This window comes from Choloepus didactylus, chromosome 13 (genome assembly GCF_015220235.1).
Source record: "Choloepus didactylus isolate mChoDid1 chromosome 13, mChoDid1.pri, whole genome shotgun sequence".
In the NCBI taxonomy this organism is placed as follows: domain Eukaryota; kingdom Metazoa; phylum Chordata; class Mammalia; order Pilosa; family Megalonychidae; genus Choloepus; species Choloepus didactylus.
The window spans coordinates 6,683,545-6,701,556 of record NC_051319.1 but is presented as its reverse complement, the minus strand read 5'-3'; the positions used below and the strand labels follow the sequence as shown (position 1 = coordinate 6,701,556).

General features: G+C 40.4%; 1 protein-coding gene and 1 pseudogene across 1 annotated transcript in view; one reads left to right on the top strand and one right to left on the bottom strand.

The window, feature by feature from the left end:
• Positions 1-17,157, bottom strand: part of MCCC2 (methylcrotonoyl-CoA carboxylase 2) — an 82,684-nt gene extending 65,527 nt beyond the window's left edge. The window contains 2 exon segments of the mRNA XM_037801646.1: positions 2,425-2,491; positions 16,925-17,157. Of these exon segments, the coding sequence (XP_037657574.1) occupies positions 2,425-2,491; positions 16,925-17,053 (196 nt within the window). The 5' untranslated portion in view covers positions 17,054-17,157.
• On the top strand, positions 11,654-12,296 carry LOC119508143 (annotated as a pseudogene).
• Positions 17,158-18,012: the final 855 nt, after the last annotated feature.

Below are 18,012 nucleotides of genomic sequence, written 5' to 3'. Positions count from 1 at the left end.
GTTCTATCAAATGAAAAACTTCTTATAAAGTAACTTGAAACTCCTGCTTTTTGCTCCTGTATGAATTTTTTTTTAAATCACGTTGTCTAAATTCTACAGTGGCAAAAGAAAAAGAAAAAAAGAAGAAAATGAGTAGAATTCCCTAATTCTTGATCAACACAACTGCTAAGCCAACCTATGAGCATTCACGTAGCAAAATCACAGAAGAAAATACCTAGAGCAAGGAATACAAAATTCCAAAATCAAAAAACACACACACAACACACACATACATATTTTCATTTCAACAAGGTGTTTTGTTTTGTTTTGTTTCCCCTACAGACAATGCCTTAATCCAAAATGGCTTCACAAGTAGGAATTTCAGCCACCTTTTCTGAAAAGTATGCCAGCAGGGTATTTTACATCTCAAATCATAACCAAAAGACAAAACCCCACATCATTTTTTAACACCATTTTCCCAAACTAGTACGGGGTTCAAGAGCTGCCTGGTCAAAAAAAAAAACAAACAAACAAACAAACAAAAAAAACACAACAGCAAATGTCCACTATGCTCGTTTTTACAAGTAAACCACCTACTTACACTGCCCTAATTAGAAGGGAGAAAATTAGGGTAGGCTAGGGTCAGTATAATTGACATTCATCACTTTTGATTGCTCTGCTTTCTTTTCTCTTTTCCTAAAAAAACAGTACTGCTAGCTCCTTGAAGTTCCAGGGCTATCCCAGCCGCAGTGTGCCAAAGCCCTAGGGGAGATGGGGCCAGGCTGGCACATAGCCCCACCTCTCCCAGACACAGTGATGGGTCCAAGGAGTGACCATGCCACCAAAGTGAACCAGTCAGAATTTTCCAAATTGGAGAGGAAAGGATAACTATCTTTTCCTTCAGGTTGTAAAATGTGAGGATGTCATCCCTGACCTGCCAGCAATCTAGTTCCTCACTTCATGAAAAGAAGCCCAAGAGAATGAGGTCCACCACAGATCATGAGATGAGATGGAGGGACAAAGAGAGTGAGTGCAGGACTTAAGGGAGCCCTGGATCTAGCCAACACTGCCTTTCCATGGTTTGGTTACAAAAAACAATTAATGTTGCTTTCCAAATTAAACAAAAAACAATTAATGCTGCTTTCTGAATTAAACAAGTTTGATATGTAACCTGATACTAAAGAGCTCAGACACAGGGCATTTTCAAATGGCTCTATTTTCTGTTATTTTCCATTAAGTTTGATTAATCTGTTTAGTCAAAAGAAGACAGACATGTGTTCTTATACTGAATAATAACTATAATTTACAGAAACACTCCTAAGTCTCAAGTTACAAATTAGGTACTGAGAATACACTAGAAGGATGAAATAATTTGGCCAAAGTTGCCTAATTATTGGAATTTAAAAAAATAGTAATAAAGTTCAGCCTACCACTCTCCAAATTCTATAAGGACCACTATACCGAGCCTATTTCTTCCCCAATATATTTTACACTTGAATAGGCAACTTCAGAACATCTCTTTACTCATCACCATATATCAATTACACTGCCTTCATCCTTAAAGTCCTCAGAGGAAAAAACCATATAGTGACATTTTTATTTACTATTTATCTAATTAGGGAATTATTTATACTGGGAATCTGTCCTCTGGATGTGATAACATCATGCCTAAGAATGCAACAATACCCTTAAACAAAATTCATACAGCTTCTTCTTGGTTAGAAACCTGTAATATAATAAGAATCTTACTTTGAATATGGCCTGTACTCAGTCTCCTTAGTTTCTTTAGTTTCAAGTCACACGGCCTTAAAAAGTAAAACTGTCTTATATAGCAAGGACTATAAAACAGAATAATACATCTCATCATAATACATGGTATTCATTTATACATAATTGTTTTATATTCCTCCCTTTGATATCATTTCTTCCAAGCAAAAGAATGTATTTTATGTCCACAATTTTAAAAATGGGAGCTAATGAAAATTTACAAAGTTTTTATGAAATTCCATTTATTTAATTAGCAAGAAATCCATGAAGAAATTATTTCCAAGCTTTACAACACAGAAGAAAATGCATAATTATGCAAAATTTAGCATATAATATGAATATGACTGATGGGCTGGAAATGTTTGTTGCTTTAAGTAGAACAAAAATTTCAGTGTGATGCTGTGGCCGAAGTAAAACCTTAAGAATAATAGTTTAAAATTTTAAGAATGTGAGTTTCTACTTTTCCCCAAACAGTGGCAATGCTATATAAGCAGAAAAAAACAGGCCAAATAATAGCGAAAAAAAAAAATGAGGGGAAAAAAAATGTCCACATAACAACAAATGCATAATTATTCTGGAACAGCCAAATGCTTAATGCTACATGTTTTTCCTAAAACCAATAGCTATAAAGGGACATCTCAATTAAAAAATAAGCTGAAGAGTACACAATGAATTTACCTAGTCTTACAGACTGTGCTCGTTCATGGAGTTGATTCACTAGTGCTTTCATCTGTTCATAGTTTTCCTAAAACAGAAACAAAAAAGGGGGTGAGAAGAAAATATCAGAAAGCAATTCTCTTCTTACCAAACTAAGGCTCAAAGAGAACATCAGTCTGGACCACCTCTCCCCACCCCCCGCCCATGTGGTCTCCTTCATTCTAAGGAGGCTAATTACTGCTTTTCTATCTTTGCTCAAGCTCTTCTTCACTGCCACCACCTCTCCCTGTTCCACCTACCCACATCTTACCCAGCTCTTAAAGCCTAATTCATGTTCCATCCCGTAACTGATGCCATGTCTGGCTACTCCTGCTCACTTCAGCATCTTTCTTCCTTAAACTTAATTGGCCTTTGTTTCCATATTTTAAGGTATATAATCCCTTTGAGGGTTAGAATGTCATCTTATTTATCCTGTGCCATCAATCACATTCCTGAGGAAATTTCAACCAATGCAGAAATACTTGTTTACTGACAAATTATACTTAAAAAGCCCAGGAAAAAATGGATTCCATTTTATGTTTAAAAAGAAAACATACAAACAAACGAAAACTCTGTATATGCTTAGAACATTTCTGGAGTAATAAAAAAGAAAATATTAACAGTGTAAAGCAGGAAAGGGTAGAGGAACTAACTTTTCATCTTTCTAAGGGTTTTGTTGTTTGTTTTTTTACTTCACAGTGGTGGCATTACAAACAGTATATTTTCTCTATACATTTTTGTATTTTCCAAATTTTTTACAATTAAAAACACACTCTTTTTAAATTTATTTTTTAATTGCGGTAACATATATATCCAAACCATAAATTTTGTCATTTTAACTATTTTTAAGTGTACTATTCAGTGGCACTGATTACATTTACAATGTTGTGCTACCAATCAATACCATCCATTACCAAAACTTTTTTGTCACCCAAAACAAAAACTCTGTACCCATTAAGTAATACCTTCCCATTCCCCCTTCACCCACCCCCTGGTAACCTCTTACCTAATTCTGTCTCTAAGAACTTGTTTATTCTAGATATTTTGTGTAAATGGAATCAGACAATATTTGTCCTTTTGTACCTGGCTTATTTCATTGAGCATAATGCTTTTAAGGCTCAACTATATTGTATCAGAACTCCATTCCTTTTTATGGCTGAATAATATTCCACTATTTATCTATTAGCTGTTGATGACATTTGGGTTGCTTCTACCTTTGGGCTGTCAAGAATAGTGCTACTAGGAACACCGGTATACAAATATTTGTTTTACTTCCAGTTTGAGGGATATATACCTAGGAATGAAATTGGTGGGTGTCACATAGTAATTCTAAGTTTAACTTTTTGAGGAACCACCAAACTGTTTTCAACTTTCCATTCCCATCAGCAATGCCTGGAAGTTCTGATATCGCCACAACCTCACCAACACTCGTGATTTCTTGTGTGTGTATGTGTGTGTGTGTGTTTTAATAGCAGCCATTCCAGAGAGTGTGCAGTGGTATCTCATGGTGGTTTGGATTTGCATTTCCCTAATGCCTAATTATTTTGAGCATCTTTTCATGTGCTTATTGGCAATCTGCATGTCTTCTTTGGAGAAACGTTTATTCAAGTTATTTGCCCATTTTTTCACCTGGGTGCTTTGTCTTCAGCAATGGATTATTAGATATGAAACCAAAAGCACATTATTAAATTTTGTTTGATCAGGAGCATATATTTTGGAATAATACTTAGATATTAAATTTGAAAGCTCCTAGTCCTCTAAGTTGGTCTCAGTAACACATATTGCTCCCCAAAATGTGATTAACAACTCTGGTTACTGAATTTCTTGTATGTGACAGGGTGCTAAACAGCTTTCCTGCTATATAAAATGAGAGGCATTTACAGTCTTTACAATGTGGCACTATTATTTCCTATTTTCTACAGCTCTAAGAGCTCCTAAGTTCATGGTTTCTGCTGTATTTTCTTGCTCGCCAAAATCCAGAAAGTTAAGGAAGCAACATGGTATGGGGGAAGAACCTTTGCCCTGGAATAGTTAGGTCCTAACTCCCAAACAGCATCTGTCTGACAGCCCTGTGAGGTACTTCCCTTCTAATCCACCAAGCCCTATTGCATCCTAGGGAAAATGGAACCTACTGAGAACTTAAGATTCTACCTAGAATTGTGTTTCTCAACCTTGGCTGCACTGTGGACCACTGGGGAGCTTTAAAAAAAATATGATGCCTGGTCCTACTCCCAGAGATTCTGATGTAATTGATTCTGAATGTGGCCTACACGTTAGAATCTTTAAAAATTCCCTGGGAAACTCCACTTTGTCTAGTTTATGGATGGATGTGTAGAAAAGTAGGGGAAGGAAACAAATAGACAAAGGTACCCAGTGTTCTTTTTTACTTCAATTGCTCTTTTTCACTCTAATTATTATTCTTGTTATTTTTGTGTGTGTGCTAATGAAGGTGTCAGGGATTGATTTAGGTGATGAATGTACAACTATGTAATGGTACTGTAAACAATCGAAAGTACAATTTGTTTTGTATGGAAAAAAAAAAAAAAATTCCCTGGGAGATTCTAACGTGCAGCTAAAATAGAGAAAAGCCAGCCTATAATCTCCATGTCTGAGTTTCCACTCAGGGTAAACTGGGAACATATCAAAAGAAAAGGCTGGGTAAGAAGCAAAGCCCCCTTGGCACCACAAGAACTTTCTTAAATTATCATAGATAGTATCTGTTGATAGCAACAACATGAGGAAGGGAAGCCAAGAAATTTATTTTTAGTACTTTGCTCTATTAAGTCCAGGTTATAAGATCCTTTTTATTCACATTTAGCAAATACGGAAACTCCTCAATTTATGAATTGTCTCAGAGAGAAACAAACTCTGCACCAGAGAATGTCTGTTCACCCTGTCACCAAGAGGTGGCATTAGAGTAGCTTGTATGTCACTCGAAATGTATAAAGAGACCTAGAGCAGCCTTTCAGAAACTTACATCATAAGCAGAGATACCTCTGTACTGAGAGCCTCCTTGGTGGACACCACACCTTGTAAGCAAGGGTTTTGTCCTTCTTTTGTCTGAGAGAGCCTTATAAATGGATAGACTTTGTAAGGGAAAGGCCTCCTTGTACAAACAAAACAGCTTTGACAGAAGAGCTCTGGGAGATTGAGTTGCTGGTCTTCTCCATGTCACTGAATTGCACCTTCCCTTTGGAACCAGACTACATCCTCCACAAGTAGTCTGGAGATCTCAGCTAAGTATCCCAGCTCATTGCTTTCAAATTCTGTCTTTCATCTAACATCAGGACACAATTTTGCCAAATTTTCTGCCACTTTAAAACAAGGATCTTCTTTCTTCCAGTTTGCAATGACACATTCAACATTTCTGCTCAAGGCCTCATCAGAAGTATCTTTAGATTCCACAACAGTCTCTTCAAAGCAATCTAGGCCTTTTCTATCAAGCTCCTCACAATTCTTCCAGAATCTTCCCCTTATTCATTTAAAAAGCCATTCCAACATGTTGGTTATTTGGAAGCTCAGCAGCACCCCCCCTCTTCTGGTACCAAAATCTATTCTAGTTTGCTAATGCTGCCGGTTAAGCAAAATACCAGAAATGGATTGGCTTTTATAAAGGGGGTTTATTTCGTTGCAAAGTTACAGTCTGAAGGCCATAAAGTGTCCAAGGTAAGGCATCAGCAATTGTGTACCTTCACTGAAGGATGGCCATTGACATCTGGAAAACCTGTTAGCTCAAAAGGCATGTGGCTGGCATCTGCTTGCTCCCAGGTTGTGTTTCAAAATGGTGTTCTCCAAAATGTCTGCATCAGCTTCCAACGGCCATCTTCAAAATGTCTGTCTCAGCTACAGCAGTGAGCTCCTTCTGTCTGAGCTTTTATAAGGCTCTAGTAAACTAATCAAGACCCACGCTGAATGGGCGGGGCCACACCTCCATGGAAATGATCTAATCAGTTATCACCTACAGTTGGGTGAGTCACATCTCCATGGAAACAACCTAATCCAAGGGTTCCATCTTAATCAACACTAATACGTCTGCCCACACAAGACTGCATCAAAGAACATGGAGTTTTGAGGGACATAATATATCCAAACCAGACACAGCTGTTCCATGACAAGCTCTCCATGAGACAAAGGGACAGAGAATAAGAGTGCTTCTTTCTCTGACCTTTGGGGGTTTACGGTTGAAGGGCCTGAATGCCCAGAGAATTCAGGGCCACTTAGGGTAAGAGGGTGAACGTGACTGGTGCTAAAATGTATGCAGGCTTGACTTACAATTCCCAAGGTTACCACCAGGCACCCACCCTCTGCAGGCCTGGAGTACACCTGGAGTGCAGGTAGGTCCCTGGTAGCTCAAGTTACCAAACAGATTACATCTTTACATTAGCATAATCTTATAGAATTTAGATGTTTGTTACCATAAATATCATAGTTTAACTACAGTGTTAATTAAGTAGCCATTTAGCCAATATTTATAACGGCTTCCATGGGAAAATGTTTCAAGAGCGCTCCCTAGCAGATTTGCAAATGAACTTTCAGAGTACAACCTGCTCCCATGTTGGGAATTGTCCTTCTTTATAAATCTGGTCCGTATAATCACAATGCCAACCAGTTCATCATATAAATGGATTAACTACACCTCCCAAACTAAGCCCAGAGGGGTGAAGCTCACCTCAACTCTCTGCAAACCTAGTTTTTGTGTCTTCACATACCTCAGTGCATACATGGCAATTCAACTCTTTCAGCCACTGCAACAATTAGCAGGCTCAGAAGAGAAGGTTATCTGGGGAAATCGGTGAGGTATTCCAAGTTTGCCCTTAACAACATCACATACCCAACAGCATTGACAAGACAGTTACGAACACCTACAGTGTGCAAAGCAGTTACCTGAGCTTCAAAATAAATATTAATAAACCTCCATATAGCTTCATCCTACTTTCATTTAAACTCTTGTTACTTCTACATCCCTTGTACCCATTATGGCCTTATGAAACCACTTCCAGTGTGCTTTCTGTGAAACTGTGTCAGTGGCTGTCCTTGCATCTTGAAAACCTCTGGTCATACAGGAGATGCCCTGCTCAGGTATAGCATCTCCTTACTCCTTCCATCTGCAAAACATGCACTGCACAAGTACACACTGCAGCCCACAGAAGTAAACGAGTGCATTTCCACAGCTTTCCAGCAGTCACTACAAAGCTGTTCAACCTTGCTGAGGGGTTCTGGGAGCAGTGCCTCCAACAGAGGTTTTAGACCACATTAGATACTTCTCAGTGGAAATAAGGACCCTGTCATGAGTTACAAGAAAATAGCTTTCAATAAATTTTGAACCATTACACTTTAAACTTTTTGGCACAGGTGAGGTGTTCAGAAACACAGGAGCTTTGTGTGTCTGTGGACATATACACAGGGACGGGGACTGTACCAAGTTGCTGAAATGTCCAAATATAAGTAAAAGGTTACATAGGCATAGGAATAGGAAAGCACACATCTCTAACCTGAATGGTATATGGCATGACAGTGCACAGGGGCCTTGCCCATTCTTCCACTGTTATAATTGTGTATATGTGCCCAGATCTGGCCAGGCCTTCCCATGAAACATTTCCGCAGGAGTAGATAAGTACTGCCTTGCACAAAGTGGACATTCTATGACACACACACACTCGGGAGCCCTACAAAGAAGCATGGGTAAATGATCTTTGTGCTTTTGCATATGGGGTATGTCAGAGACAGGCAGAAGGCATGCCTGGGTCTATAGCAAAAAAGCATTACTATTGCATACATAGCAGCCAAGACAGTGCCCAAAAATTGTCCAAGTCCTCTCCTGGGAGTGTACACCACTGGGGTTTGTTCCTCTGTTTACTAGTTACTCTGTGGACATGACAGCATCACTTCAGGGGTTCCTGCTCCCTACCCTGTGTGTGATGGGAAGGAGGCTTAACCCCATAGAGAGGTAACCTCTGCTTCCTGCCTCTAACTAGACATGCAGTGATAGCTCCTTCTCTATATGGAGAAGTTTGGGCTGAGCAGAGATCCACAGGTCTTTCTCTTAACACTGGCATCCCTTCCCTGACAACATGTGTGTCAAATTGTCTCTACCCATCCCAGAAAGAGGTGTTTGTTAAAGGGGAGAATTTGTGTGTGTTAAAGGGGAGAATTTGTGTCTGTATGTATGTGTGTTGCATTTTTTAATAAAGATTGTAATCCAATAGACACACAAAACAAAACTGTGATGAGAAAAAGAGTTACATAAGTTAGTAAGTGTTAGGAAGTGTGTGTGTGGGGAGGAGGGTCCAGGTAACAGGAGGAGGGTCTTGTCTTCTTATACAGGTGCTGCGTGAAACTTCCATGTCATGGGGGCAGGGCCCATGCTGCAACAAATAAGTGATGATGCAAAGTCTGAGTACGAGAATAAGATTTTCTCTGAAAACACATTCCTGGCACAGATTTTTAAAAAGTATGTTGGGGGAATTTGATTTTTTAAGTCAGTATTATATATATTTTTATATATTATATATTACATATTTATATATACACACATCTAAAGGGGAGAATTTTTGAAAAGAAGGGTCTGCCACTCAGTTTTTGCAACCATATTTACAAAAAAAAAGGAGGTCAAATATAAAAGGTCACTATAAGATATGTTCAACATTATCTTATTTGGAAATACAGGAAAATCCTCAGATATTTGTTTACTAATAAATTTTAAATACAGACATTTATTTATGGCTAGAAAAAATCTGACTTTATCTTTTTCTCTATTTTAATTGCACGTAATACGCTATTTCTTTATAAAGCACTTAGCATATGAGTAAGTCATACTTCCACTAATGACAGGACTAATTATATGGACAAGGTTTCCATATCTGTTTATCTTGTAAGATTGGAACCATCAGCTAGTAATCTCTTAGGGAGCAAAACCAGGACAACTATGTTTTATGTGACATGCATAGATTCAGAAGCACAACAACTCCCATTTCACGAACCACTCAAATGACAAATGTCCTATTTTGTTATAACCTTTGCCTAAGTTGGATAAAAGACAGACTTAATGAGACAAATAAAAAGTTGTTTAACATAATACACATTAGAGCCCTATAGACTATTATGTTTGGTGTTCATTACCTAGCACTTGTTCCTCATAGGAGATTCTAGGATATATTTTTTTTTAAATTGTAACCTTTTACTCCTAGTGATTTTAATAAAAATTGCTCAGGGTAGGAGGGAGACAAGCAATGAAGGTGTCTGTGCCAGTTTGGATCTATTATGTCCCCACAAAAGCCAAATTCTTTAATGCAGTCTTGTAAGGGCAGATGTATTAGTGTTGATTAGGTTGGAATCTTTTGATTGTTTCCATGGAGATGTGACTAAATCAACTGTGGGCGACAGATTTGATTAAATTATATCCACGGAGATATGGACCCACCCATTCAGAGTGGGTCTTGATTTAATCACTGGAGTCCTATAAAAGAGCTCACAAACAGAAGGGACTCAAAGCAGCTGAGAGGGACATTTTGGAGAGAAGCTAAGAACGGACACTGACGCTGACACTTGGGGATGCTGGGAGACATTTGGAGATGCTAGCCCAGAATTTGCCCCAGAGAAGCTAAGAGAGGACACCGACACTTAGATGAACAGGAGCTGAAGAAGCTAAGAGAGACCCGGAGACATTTTGGAGAAAGTCATTTTGAAACACAACCTGGGAGCAAAGGAACAGCAGATGCCAGCCATGTTCCTTCCCAGCTGACAGAGGTGGAAAGCTGACAGAGGTGTTCTGGACTCCATCAGCCATTCTTCAGTGAAGGGATCATCTTGTTGATGCCTTAGTTTGGACACCTTTATGGCCTTAGGACTATAAATGTGTAACAAAATAAACCCCCTTTATAAAAGTCAATCCATTTCTGGTATTTGCATCAGCAAACCACAACAGTGTCCTTTTGCCTACTTATTCTTCCTCCTACTTTATACCTGGAACTCAGACATAATGGTTGGAACTTAAGCAGCAATTTTGGACAATGAGGTAGATTGCATTACTTGCTCAAAAATTCTTCCTCCCCTCCCAACCTTGCCAAAGCTCAATGTGAGAATATACCTCCCCACTCCAGTGAAATCTGCCCATTTTACTTGTGTTGACCAGTGAAATGTGTGCCAATTCAAAGCAGAGGCTTTAAGAGGGACCATGTGATTCCATACTCCCCTCTTGTGTGCCTGCCCTCCACCATGAGAGCAGTATCCCCCAACAGCAAAGTAGAGAAGACTGAATCTGATGCATTGCCTGGGACAGAGCCACAGCAGCCAATCCACGGATCCATGAGCAAAAATTAAAGATTTTTTCTTTTGCACAATGAGAGCTTAGAATTCTTTGCTACAGAGCATTATTGAAGCAAAAGCTAGCTAATACAAATCATGAGGTGACTTTAAGGAGAAAAGAAAAACAGCAGGTTCAGCAGCAGCCGCATGGGGTGCAGACCAGCACTGGAGCCGAAAGAACACTGAAGGGCATCCCTGTCATTGACAGGCAATGATTTAAAACCTCGCTAGAATTTGTATATGAAGCATTCCCAGACCTTCCAACCATATCACCATCAGCTTCTTTCCTGTGACTGGGTCCTAAAAAAGGTCTTCCCAAGAAAGGCTTCAATGTATCCACGCTAGAGAGGATTCTACCAGGTTTTCCTGACTCCCCTACATTGCCGTAAAATGCCAAGGCCTTAAGACTTGGGTACGTGTATTACAACAGCAAGAACACCAGAGGCAACAAAAGACCCACTGGACTGTCAGCTCATCTGTTTCACCAAGCAGACATAATAACCTTATCAACAAAGCAGAGTAAGCCAAGTGCCCCTGCATGATACCATCACCAACTGATAACATGAAAGAAAAAAATAACTAGTTTAGACTAGAGTCGTATCTAACCTTGAGAAGCAGGGATTTGAAGGAGCTACTCTGAGATCTGTGCTGCTAGTAAGTGACTGATAACATTACAGACTGATTGGGACCCTGAGTTCAGAGATCGAATTGCAACTGAGTGAAAAATAAGGAAATTTTGAAGAACTGCATGGGAGTACAAGTCAAATTTAACACTCTTCAAGTAATGTGGGTTGGACTGAGATATTGCTAAACCAAACCTGTAATAATACTATTTTGGTAATCTCTCTTCACCATTGCTGCCGCTTGCTGTTACATTGCTTCCCCAGTGTTGCTTTTGTAGACCCAGATGTTCTCAGATAATTCACACTGCCCTGACTGTGGACAACAGTGGTTCCCTAGTTTAGAACTAGGCCATTGGTTGTACCAAACTGAACTTGTTGAAAATGAGTGTTACCAAGTATTCTTAGACTGTATTAACAGTGCTGATTATTGCCCTGAGTGCTACCCTGATAATCCTACTAACAAAAGCCTTGTTCTTCCTTAGTCTTTCCCACTTGAGTGGGCGCCCCAAAATCTCACCAGACAGACCTTTGGAAAAGCTTGCCATCCATTTCTTCTGGGGCTTCCACTGGTTAGAAAAAGGATACGTGACTCCAGAGTAGCTAGTTTTTTGTGTTTTTTTTTTAAAGCAGTTTTATTGAGATAGTCACGTACCATACAAGCCATCCAATGTGTACAATCAATGGCTTTTAGTATAATCACAAAATTGTGCATTCATCACCACAATCAATTTTAGAACATTTTCATTATTACTCCAAAAAGAAAAACCCTAAACCCCTTATAGCAGTCACCTGTCAATCCCTCTAACCTTTCCCATCTCTATATATCTACTGATTTAATCCAGAGTAGCTGGTTTTAACCCTGCATTACAGTTAATCTTGACCAGAACAGAAAAACCCTTAAACAAAAAACTTGGCCCAAACAAATAACTTCTAAACAAAGTCATGGAGACTTGAGAGGGTTTTATCCTAGTAGCCCAAGGAAGATAGAAAAAACCTCATTTCTAAATCTGACCCAGATCCTCACTACTTTGGGGAACTGTTTAAATTGTTGGATTTGCTTCCATAGCCTAGGTGTATTTTATTGATAACTGGTCACTGTCAGATAAATCAGAGTCTATCAGACAACAACTACCCAGGCTACACAAAAGCATGCAGAAATGCCACGGCTTATAGTTAGCTGGCTCTGCATAAGCAAAGACCTATCCTGTCTTTGTGGTAACTGGACCTACAGTGTCCTCTCCCAGAAATGGAAAAGTACCTGTACTATGAGATATATCACAAAAGAAGTCATCAGGCCTCATTCCACATACATATTATGGATAGTGCAGGGGAAGCATCTTTCTTAAAACTGAGAATCTTGCTGGATTTTCACTTGTTCATGAGAATCATGGAGCCAGAATTGGGTTAAACAAATTGGAAAAAGCTGTTGAAAACATCTCAGAGGCCACTGAACAATTTTTAAAATGCCACTAAAGATGGTAGGTAATTCAGTGCTTGTGAAGCAGCTCAATGTTATCAAGGACCCAGGTTCTTTCTGTCCTTCCTCCTTGGGTCCTTATCATATTGGTTTTTTTGTCTTCAGTGGTTGTTTCCTCATAAATACAGTATGGTTTATTGCTGCTCCAGATATTTCAATCCCAAAGACTGGGAGTAGGGAGCAAAAGGCTTTCTCATTTCATGTTTCTGTCTTTTCATTTGGGAAGAAAATCTTCCCCCAAAGTCCCTAGCAGAATTTCTTCTTACATTTCGTTAGTAGGTACTGGTTCACAAGATAGTATTGGAAAGCCAGAAAGAGGGGACTGTGGTTGGCATTGTCTGGACATGACACAATTGCATCCTCTGATAAAATAAGGGCTCTTTTAAGAAGGAAGAAGTGGGGAATGATGACTGTTGGTATGCAACAAATCACGCCTGCTACAAGTTGTAAAGCCTAAATTTAATTGTTCGTCTGTATAAAAAATGTACACCAGAGATCCATCCTGTACTTGCCTTATTTCATTATGATGGAGGTTCTCTTCTGTTATACTGCTTAATAAACTGTGGACTGCTAAAAACAAAACAACAACAACAAAAAAACACAGCAAAGAGCTAATATTTCCATGTTCTAAAATTACTATATTCCAGACACTGTTCTAAGAAGTCATTAATTGTCCCAATAATTCTATGAGCTAGGCACAATTATTAATGCCATTACACAGCTGAGGTAACATAAGTAGGTAGCACAAGGTCACTCAGATAGCAAGTAGTAGAACTAGGATTCAAACCCAGGCTCTCTAGTTCAAGAACCTCGCTCTTAAATAATATGCTGCACTGCCTGTTAGGGCCACTGTAACATTTTAGCATGCTCCCCTAATTTTTTCCCCATGGAATTAGGATATTAGTTTCTAGCATACACAAAATACTAGGCCTATCTTTTCTTCTATTCCACAGCTACTTTCCTGTTCTAATTACTGGTACACAGATTGGACCAGAGCATAATATATTTTATATACAGAAAGAAGCTATTCTCAGTCCCACAATCCCTAAACCCTAGGTAACAGCCTATCATCAAAAGCATCTGCCCACTGTGGCTGAACTGAGCCTAGTTAGGCTGGGGAGTATCTATGCAAGGCTCTGAGTCAACCCATCAGACTTACATTATGTATGGGGCAGAACCTACCTCAAGGGCCGTCCTCTGTTAACCAACCTCATTCACAGAGAGGCAGTGTAGTTTAGCGGCAAAAGGGCAGATATGGAAGCCTGACAGACCTGAATTTAAATCTTAACTTCCTCACTTCCTGGTACTGTGGCCTTGGGCAAATTCTGACCCCTCAGAGCCCCAGCCTTTTCTCCTGCAAAATTATCACAGTACCTACCTTATAGGATTCTTGTGAGGCTGAGCAACCTGTAGGTTATAATGAATTTGAGCTGGGCCATTGACACTTTCCCACCCAGTCCTTTAAACCACAGAACCCACTAAAGTAGGACTGAGTGAGAAGCATTACAAATGGTTATGAACCCGGACTCAATAGTTAAGAGCCAGACTGTCTGGCTTCAAATTCAGGCTCTGTCCCTTACCTCGCTGTGTTCTTTCAGACAAATTCTTGACCTCTCCATATCTGTTTCCCCATCTATGAAACAGATATAACAATAGTACCTACTACACAGGACCGTTGTGATGATTAAATGGGTTAATTCATATAGTCTTTAGAAAAATGATTGGCACACTACAGAATTCTGCTACTATTACTATTATTTACTATTGTTCTTATTTTAATCAGGAAACACTACCAAACTAGGTCATGCAATTTGGAGGCTAGATTACACAGTAAACTCTAATTCAACAAGCTTGTGGTAGACATTACTGTTCATAAATATCCTCTTCCATACCCAGCCCCTCACCTCACTGAAGCTGAGCTTGGCCACATGACTCGCTTTGGCTAACAGAATGTGAGCACCCAAGAAGTTCATCACTTTCTCAGCTTTAAATGCAATTTACGTTCAGCCTTTTCCTTGTTTGCCCTCTGCTATGCGAAGGGCGTGTACAATCAGGGCTGCTCCTTCAGCCTTAGTCCAGGAATGGGAAGACATGGAAAAGACCTGAACCCACACTGCAGTGGAATAGTCACAACGGACCACAACTACCAATGCATAATGTGAGCAAGAAATAAATAGCTGTTGTGAGCCACTGAGATTTTGAGATTGTTACTAAGCATAACCTAGCAAAAGGTGACTATTACAAAACCCATCACCAAAACCATCTCCCTCAACCATCAAACCCACTCCTGGTCCTATAAACCCCATATTAATGGCATTAGCCTCCACTCAGATGCCTTGCCCAAGTTAGAAACCCCAAAGTCATCCATGACTCCTCCCTCACCTCCTCCCTTTCCACTCAGTCACAAAAATTTATAATCTTCTTTGCTCCTCTGGTACCCATACTCCTCCCCCTAAACACAACAGTAACTCTGGCCCCCAGTATCTAATGACTTAACTCTTCCAACTGTTACCCTAGTCTAGCATCTTCCTCACACCAATCCAACCTTCACACTGCCACTACACTGACGATCCCACCATATCCATAAGATCATGCCACTTCTCTACTTAAACATCTTAGGTGACTGCCTACAAAATGAAATCTAAATGTGGCTTCTGCATGCATGGCCCTCTTCCATCTGGCCCCATCATAAATCCCGTCTCTAGAAACAACTCATGAATTCCACTCCCTGGCCACAACTTTCAAGGACTCCCAACCACTACACACATAATAATTCAGTACCGATGTTCTTGTAACTCCCTTGGCTTGTACAGTCTCTTCTTCCATCCCACACCTTGAACCTGGCCAACTTCTACTCAACCATCAAGACCCAACTCATACCAGTTAACAATCCCAGCTGAGCCCAGCTTTCAGGTCATCCTGCACTAATCACCAGACCTGTGAGTGAAGAAGACACCAGATGACTCAGCTACCAGCTACTGAGTCATCCCAGCAGCTGTCTTCTCACCTGAGGCCCCCGACATCAGGGAGCAAAGACAAACCATTCCACGGTCCCCTGTCTGAATTTAATGCACAGGATCTATAAGCATAATAAAATGTTTTATACCATTTAGAAAAAAATAAGATTCAACTCATTCATGACTTCCCATTCAAAGCTTTCTGTATCCATCTTTTCAAGCTTTAGGCACTACTTATCACTCTGCACTAGTTACCTGCTTTCACGTCCATTTTACCCACAAAAATATGAGCTCCATTTCTATACAGCTAAACCAAGTACCTAAAATAATTCCTAGACCATACATAGCAAACAATATTTCTGAATTAAACTTTCACTCGTGACTCCAAGAAACCTAAAAACCCTTGGGCCTCTCTCAATGAATACTGTTTGTCTCAGCCTGCCGATATTCTTTCAATATCTTTGTTTCCCAAAGGCAGGGACTCTTTAAAATGTCTTCTCTGGAGGACACTGGGACAATTTAAATGTTACCTGAATAGGCTTAGAAACCATGGGACAGACTGAAATTTTCTAGTTCTGATATTTCACAGGCTGTGAATTATTTCCTTTACCTTGTGATGTCCTCTGAATTCCAAGAAAGGCCATTCAAAGATACTGTGGTATGGGTATTTTCTGTCAATAGGACCAACTATTTAACTAAAGTCCGGTAACAACCGTGCTGGGCCGTGGTTCCCAAAGCTGGCCTCCCCAAACCTCCTGAGGACGTCATTAACAATGCAGATACCAGGATCCCAACCCAGAGACCCGAAAGGTCCAGGGTGGGGTTCATGCATTTGCATATTCAACAAACCTCCCAGGTGACAATACTAAAGCCAGTTCTGAGAACCACTGTCTTCAAAGATACAAACTAAGTGCCTTTTTAAAAAGTGAACTTCAACTTATTTGATTCAGAATTACCTTCTTTTTCAAACTTCACAACATTCTAGTGCGTCCCAGAACTATGACTGGTTTGCAGAGAAAAGAAGAGCAGCTATTAAAGGAAATACCCCTTCCTCGCCTCCGGCCGGCACCGGCGAACAAGAGGACAAGGAATCAAAGACAAGGGGCGCTCACCCAGCCTACCTGGTAGATGGCGGAGCTTGAGTCCGGCTGGGTGCCAAGCGTAGTCACCGAGTCCCCATGATAGGCGCGCAGCCCGGGGGCACGGGCGCGGGCGAATGATCGCAAGACTAACCTCAGGGCGGCCCACATCACCGCGGGCACCTGGGGAGGGAGGTGAGCAAAAAAGCAGCACTCAACCACCTAGAGTCACAGTCTTCCTCCCTTGCTCTCCCTCCCAGAAGCCTCAACCCCCGCGCAACCTCCTCTCAGATTCCCCAGCGAATCCCAGTGCTTGCCTGAGCGTGCCGCCCGCCACGCCCCCTGGCCCAACCAATAAAGGGCAGAGGCGCAGCCGCGCGAGGCTCTGTCCCCTCGCGAGCACGGGCGCGGAAGTCTGGGGGCGTGGCGACCCGCCTGCAGGGGCCCCGCCTCTTGCGGCGGGGAGCGGGCTTAACCTTTGCTGAGTTTTGTCGGAATGAGTTTCAGTTCGTCTTCTACGTGCTGTTTTCTTCTTCGTCTGCTAATATAAAGGATATTCCTGTACTTAAGAAAGTTTAGCCTCATAAAAGGACTGGAAACCGAGCAGGCATCACGCTGCCCTAAAAAATAAAACCCTTAGAGGAAATATTTATTCATTCAAAAAACAAATATTTATTCAACGTCTACTGTGTGCAGGAGCTCTTCTGGCTCTGGGAATACAGTGGAAAACAAACAAGATGTCTTCATTTATAAAGCAGGGGAGGTTGTAGACAAGCAAAAAAAGTTCTGATAATGATAAGGGCTTTAAAGAATAATATTGTGATGTGATAGTAAATAGGTATGTACATGAAGGGTGAGAGAGGAGTTTATAAATAACATAAAAACATTTCTCATCTGGAAGTTGCACCTGCCATCTTGACAAGTTCATCAGATTCTGGTAAATCTGAGGTGATGGAGGCAAGACAGTGAACTTCCTTTCCCATGCTATGAACTTCTTCAGGATAGGGGTTTATTCTTCTTTGTATCTGCCACCCTTAGCAGAGTGATCAATTACTGCTTACAAGAATGAATGAATGAAATCCTTTTAAACATTTCCACCTAGCTATGCACACTCCCACACATGGTCCAAG